This window comes from Podarcis tiliguerta (genome assembly GCF_965153285.1).
Source record: "Podarcis tiliguerta genome assembly, chromosome: 2".
NCBI classification, from domain to species: Eukaryota; Metazoa; Chordata; class Lepidosauria; order Squamata; family Lacertidae; genus Podarcis; species Podarcis tiliguerta.
The window spans coordinates 89,772,463-89,789,946 of record NC_139535.1 but is presented as its reverse complement, the minus strand read 5'-3'; the positions used below and the strand labels follow the sequence as shown (position 1 = coordinate 89,789,946).

Sequence of the window (17,484 nt, the reverse complement as noted above, 5' to 3'; positions counted from 1 at the left end):
TCCCACCCCGGAATGTGTGGATAGCTGAAAAGTGTCTTCACTCCAGGCACCCATGATGCACAGCAACCATCCTGTGACCTGCTATATATGTTCTTTCCGTGTGTGTGTGTGTGTGTGTGTGTGCACGCACAAAAATCTCCCTCCTGTCAACCTGTTTGAGAAGGATGAGTGACCAACTCTAAAACTGGCAGGGTAAGCTCATACCCTCCAACATTTCTCTGATAAAAATAGGGATGTCCAATTCTATTATTAGGGACACGGGTGGCGCTGTGGGTTAAACCACAGAGCCTAGGACTCGGCAATCAGAAGGTCGGCGGTTCGAATCCCCGCGACGGGGTGAGCTTCCATTGCTCGGTCCCAGCTCCTGCCAACCTAGCAGTTCAAAAGCACCTCAAACTGCAAGTAGATAAATAGGTACCACTCCAGCGGGAAGGTAAACGGCGTTTCCGTGCGTTGCTCTGGTTCACCAGAAGCGGCTTAGTTATGCTGGCCACATGACCCGGAAGCTGTACACTGGCTCCCTCGGCCAATAAAGCGAGATGAGCGCTGCAACCCCAGAGTCAGTAATGACTGGACCTAATGGTCAGGGGTCCCTTTACCTTTACTTTATTCTATTATTATTATTATTATTATTATTATTATTATTATTATTACCCACCCATCTGACTGGATTGCCCCAGTCACTCAGGGCAGTTTCCAACATAGGCCTTTTAAAGTCTGAACTACTGAACCATCCACTATTCAAGGCCCTTCACTTTCCGAAGAGACCCCTAGGGGAGAAGAAGACAATCTGAGGCCTCCTATCATTAAAAAAATATATTTTTAAAAAAACATTAAAAACACCCCACAGTTTTTAATGCTTGACAATTTATTATGTTTTTATATGTGTTGGAAGGCACCCAGAGGTGCTGTGGAAGCCCAGCCAAATGGGCGAGTAAATAAATAAATAAATAAATAAATAAATAAATAAATAAATATGTTATTATTTTTTTATTCCAAATGAGCCAGATGATCCATTTACCATGAGCAAGGAATGAAACAACCACAGAGATGTCCCTGGGCCTTCATAGCTAGGTACATTTTTAGGATGTGCGCGCACACACACACACACACACACTTAGTTGTGCATAAATGGCTTTCATCTTTTCATCTCATTTAAATCTTGTTTTTAAGTTGTATTTCAATCAATTGTTTTTATACCTGGTGTTAGCCGCCCTGAGCCCGGTCTTGGCTGGGGAGGGTGGGGTATAAATAAAATTTATTATATTTGTATATTTTGCCACTGAATGACAGGTACAGTGGCCCTTCGTGGCAGGCATCAGACCCAGGAGAGGACTTGAGCAAAAGGCCAAACATTTCCTAGGCCAGAACAAGGCTGCTCTATGTGTCACCACTTGGGTCTGGAAGAATTGGGAGACAGAGAAGGAAAGGGCGACGGAGGGCCATCTCCCTCTGCCCCTGATTGGCTAGAGTCAAGTCACGTGTCAGCTTCCTGCTCTCACCTGCTAGCCCTTGGCCATTTGAGGAGTCCTGCTTAAGTGCTGCTCACACCGTGTTCCTCCCTTGTGATCCTAGCTTGCCTGCCTTGCCTTGCCTTGCCTTGCCTTGCCTTGCCCTGCCTCCTCGCCTTGTCCGTGCCTTTTGCTTCCTGCCTTTCCTCTTCTCCTGCCTGGATGGATTCCACTCAGCCTTGGGCTCCATTGGCTGCTTGTGAGCAAACATCGCCCCATCCCAGAGGCACCCTGCACAGCACAGAACACCAGCCAGGTCTGTAACCTTCCTCTTCCACAGCCCAAGATGGTGGCACTTCTTGCGTTGGTCTGGGAAACAGTGGCATGGAGTGGGGTGGGGCCACAGGGGCGCCAAAAATGGTTAGGGGTGGAAAGTTTCAACACCTGGTGCTGCCTCAATAAAAAAAGGTAAAGGTACACCTGCCCGTACGGGCCAGTCTTGACAGACTCTAGGGTTGTGCGCCCATCTCATTCAAGAGGCTGGGGGCCAGCGCTGTCCGGAGACAATTCCGGGTCACGTGGCCAGCGTGACATTGCTGCTCTGGCGAGCCAGAGTCGCACACAGAAACGCTGTTTACTTTCCCGCTAGTAAGCGGTCCCTATTTATCTACTTGCACCCAGGGGTGCTTTCGAACTGCTAGGTTGGCAGGCGCTGGGACTGAACAGCGGGAGCGCACCCCGCCGCGGGGATTCGAACCGCCGACCTTTCGATCGGCAAGCCCTAGGCACTGAGGCTTTAACCCACAGCGCCACCCGCGTCCGCCTCAATACAGCTACGCAAATACATCGCTGGGCTTCGTTGAAAACAGCTTCTTCATGCAAACCAGGAAGTGGCCTTTCCAGACAATGGAACAACTATTCCTTTATTATCTCTGTGGTTGCAATCTCCTGGGGATGCTGTTAGATAGTTGAATGTGCATGTGTGATCTATCTGTTTCCCTCCCTCCCAGCCCCGGGTGCCAGCAACCCACGTTACGCCACTGCTGTGAAATGCCTCATAGCTGTAGGCTCTCACATCCCACAGTTTTTTGAAGAAGGCCTCTTCAAAAACCAGGGGCATGTGTGACGTGACATGAGAAGCATTTCCTGGTGTCCTTCCATCCAGATGTTTTGGGATGCATGTCCCTCCATCCTTGGCTACGCTGACTGAGGCTGATGGGAGCTGTGGTCCAAAACATCTGGATGGCACCAGGCCAGGGGGAACTGCTTTTTGGACCTATCTGTTGAAGGCCACCATCCCTGGCACCAATTCCCATAACTGCATAAACAGTGTAAATGTTCCATGTTCACAATCCGCTTGTAGGTGATTTCTTCTGTTATGGTCACCCAGATTCCAAATATGATATGTGTCGTATTTTCTTGTTTGATATGGTCACGGGAGTCACTCCAGGATTGTTAATTATAAATGGCTATTTCATAACCTTTACCCACTGCTTGTCTTACTGTTTGATGAAAAGTAACAAAGGAGAGGAGGACGCGGGTGGCGCTGTGGGTTAAACCACAGAGCCTAGGGCTTGCCAATCAGAAGGTCGGCGGTTCGAATCCCCGCAACGGTAGGAGCTCCCGTTGCTCGGTCCCTGCTGCTGCCAACCTAGCAGTTTGAAAGCACGTCAAAGTGCAAGTAGATAAATAGGTACCGCTCCGGCGGGAAGGTAAACGGTGTTTCCGTGCACTGCTCTGGTTCACCAAAAGCGGCTTAGTCATGCTGGCCACATGACCCGGAAGCTGTATGCCAGCTCCCTCGGCCAGTAAAGCGAGATGAGCGCCGCAACCCCAGAGTCGGCCATGACTGGACCTAATGGTCAGGGGTCCCTTTACCTTTACCTAACAAAGGAGAGACCTTTCCCCTTTCTGGCTGAGTGAAGGGAATGAAATCAGCAGAGTAATTTGCAACAAATGTACGATTAGATTGCTTGCTAGAGGGAGCGGTAATTTTGGCAAAAATATTTTTTCCCTGTGGAAGAACATTTTTGGAAAAAGTTATGGTAGAATGCAAAAGCTGTTGTCACTATTAATTGAATTGATTAAATAGTTACTTTTTAAAGGACCATGACTCATTTCTGCAGAAGTGCTGCTATTTGAGACAGTCAAAAAAACACATAGGACCTGGAAGAAAATGTGTGGAGTGCTCCTTTTCAGGATGCTAGCCAACTGTGCCCTTTTCAGGAAAACTCCATTTAATTTCCTTAAACCTCCCCCCCCCCCATCCCCCAGGTTTTTCTTCCAACCCCAGTTAGTCATTGTTCAGCAGTTACTAAGCATGTTCAGCTGTCATTGGGGTGTTTTTGCCTCTAATTTGTTTTAGTAAACTTTGCAAACCTTAGACTTCCCCCAAGGCTGCTGATATCTTCCTTTAGTGTGAGGAAGATGCTGTTTCGGTTACATGAGGTTCCTTGCTCCCAGAATGAGTTGGCTATCAAAATATACAGCACTGTATAGGATAAATTCTGAGAGGCTCTGAAGCACAAGCCTGCCCCCTTGTGGCACTTCTAGGCAAAAAGGGTTTGATCTTGAGAATTGCGTTTTCAACTTGCTTGAAGGTATTATTCATTCATACATTTCATAAAATTTATACACCGCTTGATTGTTTTTTTAAAAAAAAACTTCAAAGTGGTTTACAAAAAGAATAAAATGATAAAATTATTGCTAAAAACAATTGAAAGCAACTATTTAAAATATGCAAAATATTCAAAAAATAAATAAAATCAGCCTGTCCCTTGCTACCATCCACGCTATGTGGAACACAGAAAAGAGCCTCTCCTGTTGATTGTAGAAAGCAGGCGGTAAAATGAAAATAAGTGTTGTTCAGCCAATAAAAAGGCAACGAGCCAACCCACAAGCCCCAAAATCTAATAAATCACACGTCTCTGGAATAAAAGGCCCTGTACTGTCAAGGAAGCTTTCAGCAGTACAGAATGTTTTTTCCTTAAATATTTACTGGTCTTAGCAGCGTTTGTTCCAAACATGCCTATAATTCAAAATGCTCACTGTCATGCTTTCACCCCCCACGCCTGCAAGAGATTAAATCTGTGGTTTTTTTTAAAGCACAATTAAAAATGAAGTTGGCAAGGCTCTTAGAGGTTTCTTCTACCATGAAGGCAATTTCCCCTTTTACCTGACACAGCTAGAAGACTCCCCTGGCTCACCCCATTTGTTGTAAGCCAAGAAGCTTCCTAATATTAATTAGAGTTGGGCTAGGACCTGAGAGACCCAGCCATGGGTGCTCTTGGGCCAGTTGTATCCTCTCAACCTAGCCTACCTCCCAGGGTTGATGTGAAGATAAGATGGGGAGAAGGAGATGCATGTGATGGAAAAGAGGGCCTTCTCAGTGGTGGCACCCACCCTGTGGAACACCCTCCCACCAGATGTCAAAGAGGAAAACAACTACCAGACTTTTAGAAGACATCTGAAGGCAGCCCTGTTTAGGGAAGCTTTTAATGTCTGATGGACTATTGTATTTTAATATTCTGTTGGTAGCCGCCCAGAGTGGCTGAGGAAACCCAGCCAGATAGGCAGGGTATGAATAAATTATTATTATTATTATTATTATTATTATTATTATTATTATTATTAGCTACTTGGAAAACCACACTAAAGATCTTTCAACAGCTAAACCAAATAAATACTAGGGGAGAGGGCTTGGTGGAATTTTAAACACCGGCTGCTTGCTCTCATAAAGGATATCTAGTGGGGGGAAATAAAATAAAAAACTCTTTCTTAAGGGCAGCTCTTTGCCATTTATCCATATTCAGTCCTGAGCCACATTCCAGAACCATTGAGTTCCTATGTCAAGAATCGCAATTTAATTTGTTCACAATCCTGAGCCAGCCCGAGACATTTTACCGCCTAAGGCAAAGAAGAAAACCCGTCCCCTTCCAGCCATGGTGCATCAGGAGCCTGCTGGATCAGTCCAATAGCCCATGTGGTCACAGTGCCAACCAGATGCCTGTAGTAGTAGTAGTAGTAGTAGTAATAATAATAATAATAATAATAATAATAATAATAATTTATTATTTATACCCTGCCCATCTGGCTGGGTTTCCCCAGCCACTCTGGGTGGCTTCCAACAGAATATTAAAATACAATAACCTATTAAACATTAAAAGCTTCCCTAAACAGGGCTGCCTTTAGATGTCTTCTAAAAGTCTGGCAGTTGTTTTCCTCTTTGACATCTGGTGGGAGGGCGTTCCACAGGGCGGGTGCCACTACCAAGAAGGCCCTCTGCCTGGTTCCCTGTAACTTGGCTTCTTGCAGTGAGGGAACTGCCAGAAGGCCCTCGGCGCTGGACCTCAGTGTCCAGGCAGAACGATGGGGTGGAGATGCTCCTTCAAGCGGGAAACCCACAAGTAGGATTTGAGCACAAAGACACTGTGGTTTCTAGCAACTGATATTCAGAAGCATTACTGCCTTGAACTGTGGGGGCAGAGCCAAGCCATCATGGCTAGGAGCCATTGGTAACCTCATGTGGCCTTCAACCCCGATGCCTTGAACTGGCAAAGAGAAAATGTTACTCCTTGTACCTTCTCACTTTCAGCTGTCCTGCCCTGCAAGGACAGAGTTTTGCCATACTCCGTATCAGGGTTACGAAGCCTTTGGGCAAAACTCAGCACCTGCTTGGCTGCACAGGTGTCAGGAGCAGAAAGTTACTATTCTCTCATGAAACTGCAAGAAAACAATTTGCAGGCTCAGTGCGAAGACCATAGATTTTTCTCTGCATTGTGGATTCCTTCATCATTGCCGCTTGCGAAACGCCTATGAGAAGCCTTCACTCGTTTTGGGTGTTTCAAACACCCCGTGCCAAAGGAACTATAATCTACATTCAGTTTTCCTGATCTGATGCATTTTACATTTCTCGAATATTTTCTGCGGCATTGGTACAGAGACCGGAAATACAGGTTCTTCTAGTGAAGGGTAGTGGGGAATCAGGGCTAAATATAAGGTCTTGGAGACCTGGAGAGTAGCTCGGACAAGCAAAAATAAGTAAATAAATGCGTGAACGGAACATATCTGTGTGTGCCATCTCCTTATGTTTCCATGCACCATTTACTTTCTGGATAAAGGACAGGGCATTGCTGCACACTTAGGAAAAAAACCTTAAACTGCATTCCTACATGAGAGTAAGGCCTATTGAACCCGGTGGGACTTCCTTCTGAGGAGACGTATAGGAGGGCACTGTCACTTTGAACTGCACATAGTTTCTCCCTGCTTATTTATTTCTTTAAATGGATTTACTTTTGACAGTCACATAACCTAAGAAACCCAACCTGACCTTCTGCGTTGCAACTTCTCATTTGCACAACAAGATCTAAATTGTTAGGAGGCAGATCTGCAAACAAGTCTAAGCTGATCTGGTTTTAGAGAACTATGGATGGGTTCTGATTCCTAGTCAAACATGAGATTAAGTGTGGGGCTACTTCACAGGAGCTCTGCAATAATCTTGGAACTAGTAGAAGGGCATGTTCTCCCTAAGGAGTGGGGGAAACTTATAATTTATCTTAAGAACCATTGTAAACAGCTAAAATTGTTAGTAGGATTGGAATAACACTTGTACAGTGGTACCTCGGGTTAAGTACTTAATTCGTTCTGGAGGTCCATTCTTAACCCGAAACTGTTCTTAACCTGAAGCACCACTTTAGCTAATGGGGTCTCCGCTGCTGCCACATGATTTCTGTTCTTATCCTGAAGCAAAGTTCTTAACCCAAGGTACAATTTCTGGGTTAGTGGAGTCTGTAACCTGAAGCGTCTGTAACCTGAAACGTCTGTAACCTGAGGTACCACTGTCGTTTAATTGTGAATTTTGGACATAATGAAGATGTAAGAGTTTTGGATTATTATAATATAAAAGATGCAGGAGGAAATGGCTAAAAATAGGACCCACAAAGGGGAGGAGGGAAGTCCAGGTGATTATTTGGAATCTTGTTTTTATGTTGTATGTTGGATATGTGTTTGCAAAACTTTAATCTGAAAAACCAAATATAGGCAGCTCTAAGAACGCCAGAATGATATCGCTTGGAAACCCACAGAGTAGCCAATAGGACCCAATTTGCCAGTGAGGCACTGCCCCACCAACCTAAGTCCAAGGCTACCTGCCTTACAACCAGTCCAGGGGGTTGCCCTGGCTTCTTTGCTTCCACCTTAGTCTCATTGTTGCCCTTTTAGCATAGAGGAGGTTGAGAGGCAGAACTGCAACTGACAGAATTATTAGTTAAGTATACTGTTGACTTATTAATTTGGGTATGTGTTAGAGGTTTTTTTTAAAAAGGGATTATGTTTGTTTGTATCCTGTTTGTTTTACTGTTTGTTACCTGTCTTGAGTCTGTTTGGAGAGAGAAATAGGATTGAAGGTTGTTGTTTTTAAAAATAACACTATTTTATTTTAAAGTAATAGTATTTAAAAATAATACACGCTCCAGAGTTTTTGATCTTTCATCAGCCTCTAGGTGGGAGGTACAGCTGAAGCTTGTCTACTACTTAACCTAGTAGTTCTCAAAGAAGATGATCTCCTCCTGGTTGCTGTCCCTTTAAGAGTAAGGGTGGAGTTTCATAAGAACAATGGTACAAAATACCGTATTTTTTGCTCTATAATACGCACCAGACCATAATACGCACGTAGTTTTTAGAGGAGGAAAACAAGAAAAAAAATATTCTAAACGAAATAGTGGATATATGATTTTTGTGGTTCATGCTGTGGCCACAGACATGTGATCTGACAGTGAGTTTGGAGTAGCCCAATGCAAAAATCCTGAGGATCCATGTGGATCCATGCTTTGTAACCACGGAGGAGGGAAGGAAGGGGAACCATGGATCCTCTGCTCACGACTGCAGCAGATCCCCACCACCACCTGCAGGCATTCGCTCCATAACACGCACAGACATTTCCCCTTACTTTCTAGGAGGAAAAAAGTGAGTGTTATGGTGCAAAAAATACGGTACATAGTCCATGTGGATCTGCCTATGGCAGAGGTGGCTAACTGGCTGCCCTCCAGATACTGCTGGGCTACAGATGACTAACCATTGGCTATGATTTGAGTTGGAGTCCAATAATATCTTGAGGATCACTGGTTAGCCACCCATGGCCACTTAGCCCAATATAGGAAAGAAAATGCTATTCTCTCTGTATGTCCTCTGCGGGAGTTAAGATGGTTGGGGCATTCATTGAATTGCCAAACTAGGGGCCAGGTTGGTATGATGAACAAAGCATTAGAGTTTGACAGAGGAGACCTCTGTTTAAATATTCACTCAGTTAACAGGATGAGTCACTCACTTTTCCATACAGAGCAGTTGAGTGGGTAACATGGAACTTCCTTATGTATAAAACTGAGCTCCTTGGAAGAAGGGCAAGTACACAAACGTGATAAAACCATAATTTGAAAATTCCAATGGAAGGAATGTGGCGCTTGCGTATTCTATCATTTCAATGAAACATGTGCAGATTTTAAATTACTATTTTAAAAGTACATTTTTTATTTTATTGGAAAGAAAGTTAAAGCTTTCAGTATTTGTATGTAGCTCCCTTCCTTCTCTGGTTGTATCAAAAATTGAAGCATCTGCATATCATGAATGAGAATTGAGAAAATCAATACATAAATAGATACAGTGGTACCTCGGGTTAAGTACTTAATTCGTTCCGGAGGTCCGTTCTTAACCTGAAACTGTTCTTAGCCTGAAACACCACTTTAGCTTATGGGGTCTCCTGCTGCCGCCGTGCCGCCAGAGCAGGATTTCTGTTCTCATCCTGCAGCAAAGTTCTTAACCCAAGGTAATATTTCTGGGTTAGCGGAGTCTGTAACCTGAAGCGTCTGTAACCCGAGGTACCACTGTACAGGTAAAGAGGGGGTTCTCTGACAAAAAGGCGATAGCATGCTACTGGCAAGCCACTATTTCCTCTTTAATGTAGACATTGTTTGACAGCTGAAACAACAGAACAAACACTGTGGAGAAATTATCCATTATTGACCCACCCACAAAATTCCCAGGGAGCAGTAAATCTGTTTCATGACTTGGCACCTTTCAGGATTTTGTGACTTCACAGAGCTGAATTATGTCTCTTTTGGTGCATTGACTATTTTCATATTCATCTTATTTTATTACATTGCAAGCATTTTATCATGTTCTTTTCCAAGGAACTACAAAATGGTTAACAGATTTAATACAAGTGTTCTGTGGAGACCTGTTGCCTCAGAGTTGTCTCAGGCAATCTCCAGGTTCTGTTTAATCCCAGGGATCTGAAAATATAAAGCAATTTCCACCCAAGGAATCTTCTTCTCCGTCAGCCTGGTGAGGATGGGGAGGGGAAGAAAGGGGTTGTTCTGATCATAAATCTAGAATTGATTTCCACCAGCTGCAGATTTGGTGATATTTGGGTAGAATAAATGCCTTTAGCTCTAGCCAGAGGCCTTGTGTTCTGCAATTCCCATGAGCATGATTTTGTAAAAAGAAAAGAACTTCACTTAAGAGATGTTAGATAAGGATGTTGTTTAGGTAAGGCGATCCCTTACTGCTGTGCAAATTGAGCAAGGAATTCCTGGCAGTTCCAGAAACACACACACTTTGTTCTGTTACTGGATTTCCTCAGATTAGAGAAGATTTGAATGAAATCTGAGAATTCATTTGGAATCAAATTTACTCTTTCTCAGATATTGTTTAAATGTCATGCTGCATGTAACCAAAGTCTTTAAAATAAAAATCCGTGGAGATCAGAGGTCAAACTGATGGAAAAGATGTGCCTCTGTGGATTTTAGATGGAAGAGGCTTTGTGTTTTAAATGCTGCTTAGTTTCACGGAAACCAATTGATCTTAGAATGGGGAATCACCCAACACATTCAGTCTCAGGGTCCAGTTTCTCCGGAACTTTGGCTCTTTAGCAAGTGTGCCAAACAGTGGTGCTTATTCCAATCATTCTTGGTGATGCTGAATGCAAGGGCCAGGAATGATCCTAGATCCGTAGAGTTCCCACTCACGGGGTCTATTTGGAAAGAAGCGTGGGAAAGGGGGCGTCTCCCCATAGCCACTCTCAGCAGTTACCCCGCTGCCCGATCCTTAATAAGGGAGGTAGACAAAACGTGTGCGTAAAGTTAGTAAATCCTGCGCCGGCGGGACTTGGGCGCGGGGAAGGCTCCGGCCCTGTCCCGTGAGCCGCTTTGGAACTCGCCCCGTCGGTTCCTTCCTGAGCGCAACGGCCGCCACTTCGGGGCTTGGAAAGGGGCGGTTCTGCGGGCAGCCGGGGAGGGGCGGCAGCGGCGGCGGCAGCGCTAGCAGCGTGGCCAGAGCTGGCCAGCCTCTCGCAGGTAGTTCCTGCTCCCTGCCCGGCCGGGGACTGAAGCCACCATGATCAGCAACGGGGCAGGCGCCCCTCCCGCGCGCAACGGGACCCCCGCGCCTCCGCTGCTGAGAAAAGCCGCTTCCCTGGGCGGGAGTTACGACGTCGCCGGCAAGGTCGGAGCCTGCTCGGGTTGGGCGCCAGGGGGCGCGAGTGGGTGTGGCGGGGAGGGAAGAGGAGGGGGCTGCCGGAGGGGAGGGGGGCTCCGCTATTGGGACGCGGGCACTGCCCTCTCGCCTTCGTCGTGGCGCGCATGGCGTGCCCACTCTCTCCGGGACATAGTTTTAAGTTTCCTCTATTCACTGGTCGTTCTCCTTCCAGCTCTGAAACTCTCCTGCCTGGGTCCCACTCTGCCAGCACCCCTGGGCAGCACCCTGCCTTTCTTGCCCCCCGCCAGCTTCTAAAGTGAAAGGTGCCGGAGGGACTCAACCCTGCTTAGAAAGACATCCCAGATGTGTGGAGGTTGCTTGTAGCCATTTGGGGACTAGGAAAGTAAATTTGCATGTGCTCAAAGGCACTCTCCTTCCTGCATTCTAAAAACGAAGCGGTGACTTTAGGATCTCCAGTGAGGTAGCTGCCTCAGGTGCAGATGCTATAGGGCAGAGAGCAGGCAGTGCTGTTTGAGCCACATGGCCTGCCCTGCTGCCCTCCGGTGGATGAGGGAGAACTCTGCTCCATTGCCAGTAAGAATCAACTGCCAGTCTGTACAACGGAGTGCCCTGGCTCCTGTACATTTTGCCTGCTAAAAGTTTTAACACTTGCACCGGTGGCAGAAGTTCAACAGGTGCTGCTTTTCCAGCCTGGATTTCTACTTGTCACCCGACTTCCACCACTCTGTCAGGAAAGGTGGCTGAGCTTGCAAATGACACTGAAAACAGCCACTGGTTGGTTTCTAAGCCTTGATTGCAGAGGCCCTGCCAATCTCTGACTGAGGTGAAATCCTGCCACCGTTTAGACATCATAGCAAGTTGTTTATAGGTTGGGGTGCTTGTCAGCTTCTCGTTCTAGAGCAACTTAAAATGAATCTCCCTGACACAGCAATGCAGCGTTCTCCTTTCCTTCAACAGAGCAGTTCCTATTCAAACCGCACCCGGAGGAAGCTGCTAAAAGTGGGCTTTGTGGGGAGGTTGGTCAGGAGACGCATCTCTCAGAATGAAAGCAGCGGCAGGGGGAGGGAGAGAGACAGAGAGAAGCTTTTTGCAGGGCAAAGGGGTTAGCTTCCTCAAATGCAGCTTCTGCATGGCTCTCCCCAGCCCAGGGGCTTGAGCTCTGGGAAACCTCTCTGCTGCAGCGATGAGGAGAACATACTCCCTGCGAGGTCACTGGGATCAACTGCAGAGCCCTTTAGCTGCTGTCGTTAACAGTAGATTAGCTTTCCTCATCCCAGCACTCAGTTGAGGAACACTGCTAACAGACAAATAATCAGAGCCAGCAGTATCCTCTGGTAACAGATTTGGGCGCTGGTCAAAGCTTTTCAGTGTGGCTTTCCAAGGAGTTCTTTGCAGGTGTCCAGCTTGGTCTTTGCTGTCAATTTCATACAAAGTCAGCTTTGAACCATGAAAAGCTAACGGGGGAATGGAAGTTCTGTCTTTTCACCTTCACAGGATGCCACTGACAAGCCACTCTCACTATGAAAAACGGTAGCATTGGAAGGCTGATGAATAGCCTGCCTTGCAAGCCTGGCAAGGCCCAGGTCTTTTGTTGTCCGGGGATTCTGGTGAGCCTCTAGTAAGCTGAAGCTCTTTTGAACGCGGAGGTCAGGGGAGGCTGATTCCCATGAGGAAATGTGGCACTGCCTGCCAACCTCGGCCAGCCCTCAGCCAGCTCCCCACCTGCCTGCCTTCCTTCTTACACCCAGTCGAGGCACTACCTGCCAGCTGCCTCCTTAGTGTTGCCCTGTCTTCTGCCCCACCAGTCCCACCAGTAGTGGAAGCCATGCAAAGGGCCAGTTCATGGGATAGCTCAGTTGGTAGAGCATGTGACTCTTAATCTCAGGGTTGTGTGTTTGAGCCCCAACTTGGGCAAAATAATAATAATCCTGCGTCGCAGGGGTTGGGCTAGATGATCCACACGGTCCCTTCCAACTCTGCAGTTCTTTGATTCTCTGTGATCACTTTTCATGGCCAGTGACTTGCAGCTGTTGCTGCTCACTTGCTTGGAGAGGGCAGCTGAACAGGCAGTGGCACAAAGGAGTAGAAGCAAAGTCAAGGATCCCTGGAGGTTGGCTGCAGGCCCTGGCAGATGTCTGACAATGCAAACCCCAACACTCGCACTATATTCCCATCGCCCGTGACCTTCTACAAGTCTTTGCACATTTGCAAGCTGAAGAACCACACACCTCAACCAGACATGCACCACAACCTATTGCTTCTTTCTAGTCTAATGGAGGGGGGCATTGCGGGTACCAGGAAAGGCCTCTGCAAGCACATGAATGCCCACAGGCACCAAAGTGGCGACCCCTGTGTTACAGAGACAGCAAAACGATGACAGCCCCCAACCCAACTCCCTGCTTACACCCTTCTCTGCACAAGTTGGTGCTCTGGAACTTGCCTCCTTCCAATAAGCATTAAAAATGAAAGGGGTTTTGTGGAGTATATGAGGTCCGGTACACGTCTGCTGCCTCTCAGCTTCTCCGGACTGTAGCAGAGTAAAACACAGCGTGTGCTGATGTGTTGGCTGCGTGAACGCTCTGGCTACCAGTCTAGCCTTGTACTGTGGTTCTCCGGTTGCTGTGGGTTTAAGACGGTAAACCCAGCGGCTGCTCGCAGCCTACTTGCCTATTGGTAGCGTTGTGATGGAGAACACACTTAGAGATTCCATTGAGCTCATTTCCTTCTGCATTGCCTCTTGCCATTTCCTGGCTTCTACTTCAGGCAACCTCTGAACTTCCTCAAAATTCTATGGTTCTCACTGAGCCACACCAACCCACACGCTAGTGACCTCAAACCTTTCGGGTGGTTTCCCCTCTTTGGCTCCCCAGGGGTTTGGCTCCCCCATGGACAAGTCGTCCTCATAGATTCTGCAATGTGTGAATGTGAAGCATGCCTCCTACTCATGGTGGAAATCTGTGCCTTGGGGAACGGGGCTGTATCCATTTGGAATAGGAGCAGCTCGGAAGACACTTCAAAAGTCTTGACCTCATTGTTTGCTTTTCCTGCAAGGGCTGCTGACATATCTGATTGCAGGTTTGTCCCCTAGTGACAGAAAAGAGATTGCTGTTATCTCAGAGTAGACTGGCAGAGCCATTCTTTATAGGGGGATGAGCACTTGCTGATCGACATTTTTCAAAGGACACATTCCGGGGTAGGGTGGGGGTGCATCTCTTGTTAGTCTGTTACATTGGGAACGCAAGAAAGGAAGTCTTTTTTTTTTTTAACGAAAGGTTTATTGCAACAGAAATTCCCGTGGTCTAGAGACCACTGGATGAAAACTGGGCTGTAGTCCATGAAAGCTTACGATAGGGTTCAGTAGGACCTGGGAAGACCTGGGTTCAGATCCCCATTCAGACGTGAAAGTGGGAAACCTTGGGCCAGCCACTGTCTCTCAGTCTAGCTCAGCAGTTCTCAACCTGTAGGTCCCCATATGTTGTTGGACTACAACTCCCATCATCCCTGAGCTCTGGCCTTGCTAGCTGCGGTGATGGGAGTTGCAGTTCAACAACACCTGGGGACCCACAGGTTGAGAAAGGCTGGCTAGCTTACTTCGCAAGGTTGTTGAGAGGATGAAACAGGAAGGAGGAGAACTTTGTATGCCTCTTTGAACCCTGTGCAAGAAAAGTTATGATGATGATGATGATATTAGCACTATTAGTCTTTAACAACAGAGAGTTTTGTGTCACTTTAAAAACTAACAGATTTTATTATAGCATAAGTTTTCATGGACTGCAGCCCATTATGCCATAATAAAATTTGTTAGTCTTTAGGGAGAGACAATACTTTTTTCTGTTCTCCTCCTCCTCTTCTTCTTCTTTTGCTTCTGCTGCATTAGACTAGCCAGCTACCCCCCTCGGGAAATAAGTTTTAAAGATGCCACAAAGAAGACTCCTCTTTATTTCTCAGAAACAGCTCAGATAACACCTTTCTCTCCCCAGTGTAAAAAATGGACCCAGAGCTGCCAACAAAACCAGGACTTCTAAGCTGAGGTCTGTTTGCTTAGGAGGAGTGGATGCTGGCTTGCGTGTTTGCTCAGCTATCTGGCAACATGGGTGAGGCGGCTGGGGGGGGGGGAGTCCCAGATCAAACAGAGTTAGCTCATGACACGTATCACCTGGGTAAAGTGCTGTAATGGTACCTCTCAGGTGTTTATCTGGGAGATCCTCAAGCCATAGTGGAGCCTCTGTGAGCCCTGGTGGAGCCTATGTGCATTTATAGCCGCACTGACTTTTAGGGGACATTCTACAGACAAAGGGGAAGAGAGCGAAGGGACTATTTACTGTAAACAGACTTGAGACCCTAATCACAGCCTGCTCATATATATAAGTGACAAATCTGGCTCCAGCCAAAGAAGACCTGAGATGCAGGTGTTGTTTTCCAGCTGGGCCATTGCAGATTACTTGAGGGGCTTACAAAGGCTTGGAGCTTACAGAGACTGTATTTGCTCATGATGGTGGGGGGGGGGGACTTGCTTGTTTAAGGCAATGAACAAACCCTAGGAGTGTAGTAGGAGCAGGAGCAGCACTGACCCTAGTAAGGAATTTCTTTGAAATCACAGATATGTCTTGGGTAAACTGGTCCTATGGACAGTTTATATGGAGGTAAGCCTCACACAGCCTTGTTGTCTGCAATAAAAAAACGCAGAACATTCAAAACCAAAGTTAAATATGTGGCCCTGCACAGCTCCATCGGTTGTTCATAGTAGTAGAAGTCATGGAAATGAGGGCAACCAGTCAGGGAAGAGGGTTTATAACCTTCTAGTCATCCTGGGAAAGAAGAGATGATTACAAATGTGCAAGAGAGGCCTGGAACTGCAGAGAATTGTGGGCTTGGTGCCCCTCAAGATTGCTCACCTACAGATTACACGTCCCAATGCACAGTTCTTGAGACAGCATGGAAGGTAGGAAGACTTCTTAGGACCTCTTGGGAGGTCATGAGAAGATCCCTATTAGATCAGGGCAATGTCCATCTAGCGCAACATCCTCTTCTCAGAGTGGTCCACCAGATACTTGTAGGAAGCTCAGAAGTTAGTATTGAATGCAACAGCACTCTGCCTGCCTGTTATTCCTAGCAGGTGGTATTTAGAGCCATACTGCCTCCTACTGTGAACCCAGAGGGACCATGGCTTGGTCATAAAGCCCCAGACCATCGCTTGCAAGCTTTGTTGTGGTTTAGTCGTTTAGTCGTGTCCGACTCTTCATGACCCCATGGACCAGAGCACGCCAGGCACTTCTGTCTTCCACTGCCTCCCGCAGTTTGGTCAAACTCATGTTGGTAGCTTCAAGAACACTGTCCAACCATCTTGTCTTCTGTCGTCCCCTTCTCCTTGTGCCCTCAATCTTTCCCAACTTCAGGGACTCTTCTCTTCTCATGAGGTGGCCAAAGTATTGGAGCCTCAGCTTCAGGATCTGTCCTTCCAGTGAGCACTCAGGGCTGATTTCCTTCAGAATGGATAGCAGTAGCATTAAGGCAGGAGGGAAGCAAACAGGTTTCAAGGAGCTGACAGCATTCTGTTGCACGTGTCCCATGTTGAGGAATAGCCACTGTCAACATTGTGAGGCTGACCCAGAGAAGTCTGATGGGGGAGCTAACACGAGAGTGGAGATTAAGGTTTCCTGTGATTGTTTTGCTGCTGTTGGCTGACCTCCTGGCTTGCTAGATTAGATTTCCCCACCATCTAGCGCTCCAGGGGGGAAGCTTATTTAAGTGGAACTTCAAATAGGTCTTCAAAACAATAGGGCATTGGCCCGGTTATGTAACACCAGGAGCCAAGCAATCAGCCAGGAAGTGAATCTGACTCTTGAAACAGCAAAGAGCAGCTTGCTCTTGTGCTCACTTGAGCTTGGCATCCCTGCCCAGGCCCTGGACATCAGAGCACTCAGCTCTTCCTCCTACTCCTCCTCTTTCCCATCGACTTCCCAGCTCCCACCGAAGGTACGTGCTGTCCCTTGCACTATTAATGGGCTTTTGCACCCCATGTTGTAGGTGATGCTGCTTGGAGATTCAGGCGTGGGGAAAACCTGCTTCCTCATCCAGTTCAAAGACGGGGCCTTCCTCTCTGGGACCTTCATAGCCACTGTCGGCATAGACTTCCGGGTGAGAGCACTGCAGCTGCCAACGAATGCAGAGAGATGCTTCTGTTACAGCACAGGGAATGGCTGCCCCTACTGAGATTATGTTAATTGCATAGATTTTTTTTAAAAAATGTAATCTTATGTGATTGGGGTTGTAGCATGCAGGGAGGGGTTCTCTAACCCTTTCCTCCTCAGCTGTGATCCCAATTAAAATTGCTACCCCCACCCCTCTGCCATACACACTGCTGGTAGTGATGGGAATGCATAGCTCCCATTAGGACCAACTGCAGAGCAGGGAGGGGATTTCCACTAGGATAGTAGCAGGGGAGGAAACACCCCGTTCCCTCTATGTCAGGGGTCCCCAAAATAAGGCCCACAGGCCGGATAAGGCCTGAGGGACTTGTTTATCCGGCCTGCGGCGACCCCCA

At 47.0% G+C, this 17,484-nt stretch overlaps 1 protein-coding gene across 4 annotated transcripts in view; it reads left to right on the top strand.

Moving 5' to 3' along the window:
- The window catches only part of RAB37 (RAB37, member RAS oncogene family), a 66,732-nt gene that overhangs the window by 33,166 nt on the left and 16,082 nt on the right, over positions 1-17,484 (top strand). Inside the window, exons 1-2 of one of the 4 annotated variants that reach the window (XM_083430096.1) lie at positions 9,580-10,798; positions 16,968-17,078. The exons of 1 other annotated variant lie outside the window; for it this stretch is intronic. In XM_083430096.1, coding sequence (XP_083286222.1) covers positions 16,971-17,078 — 108 coding nt within the window. In that variant the 5' untranslated portion in view covers positions 9,580-10,798; positions 16,968-16,970. Of the gene's footprint in view, positions 1-9,579; positions 10,947-16,967; positions 17,079-17,484 lie in introns of those variants that run through there. 2 more of the 4 variants (XM_083430095.1, XM_083430097.1) reach the window with 2 other exon arrangements.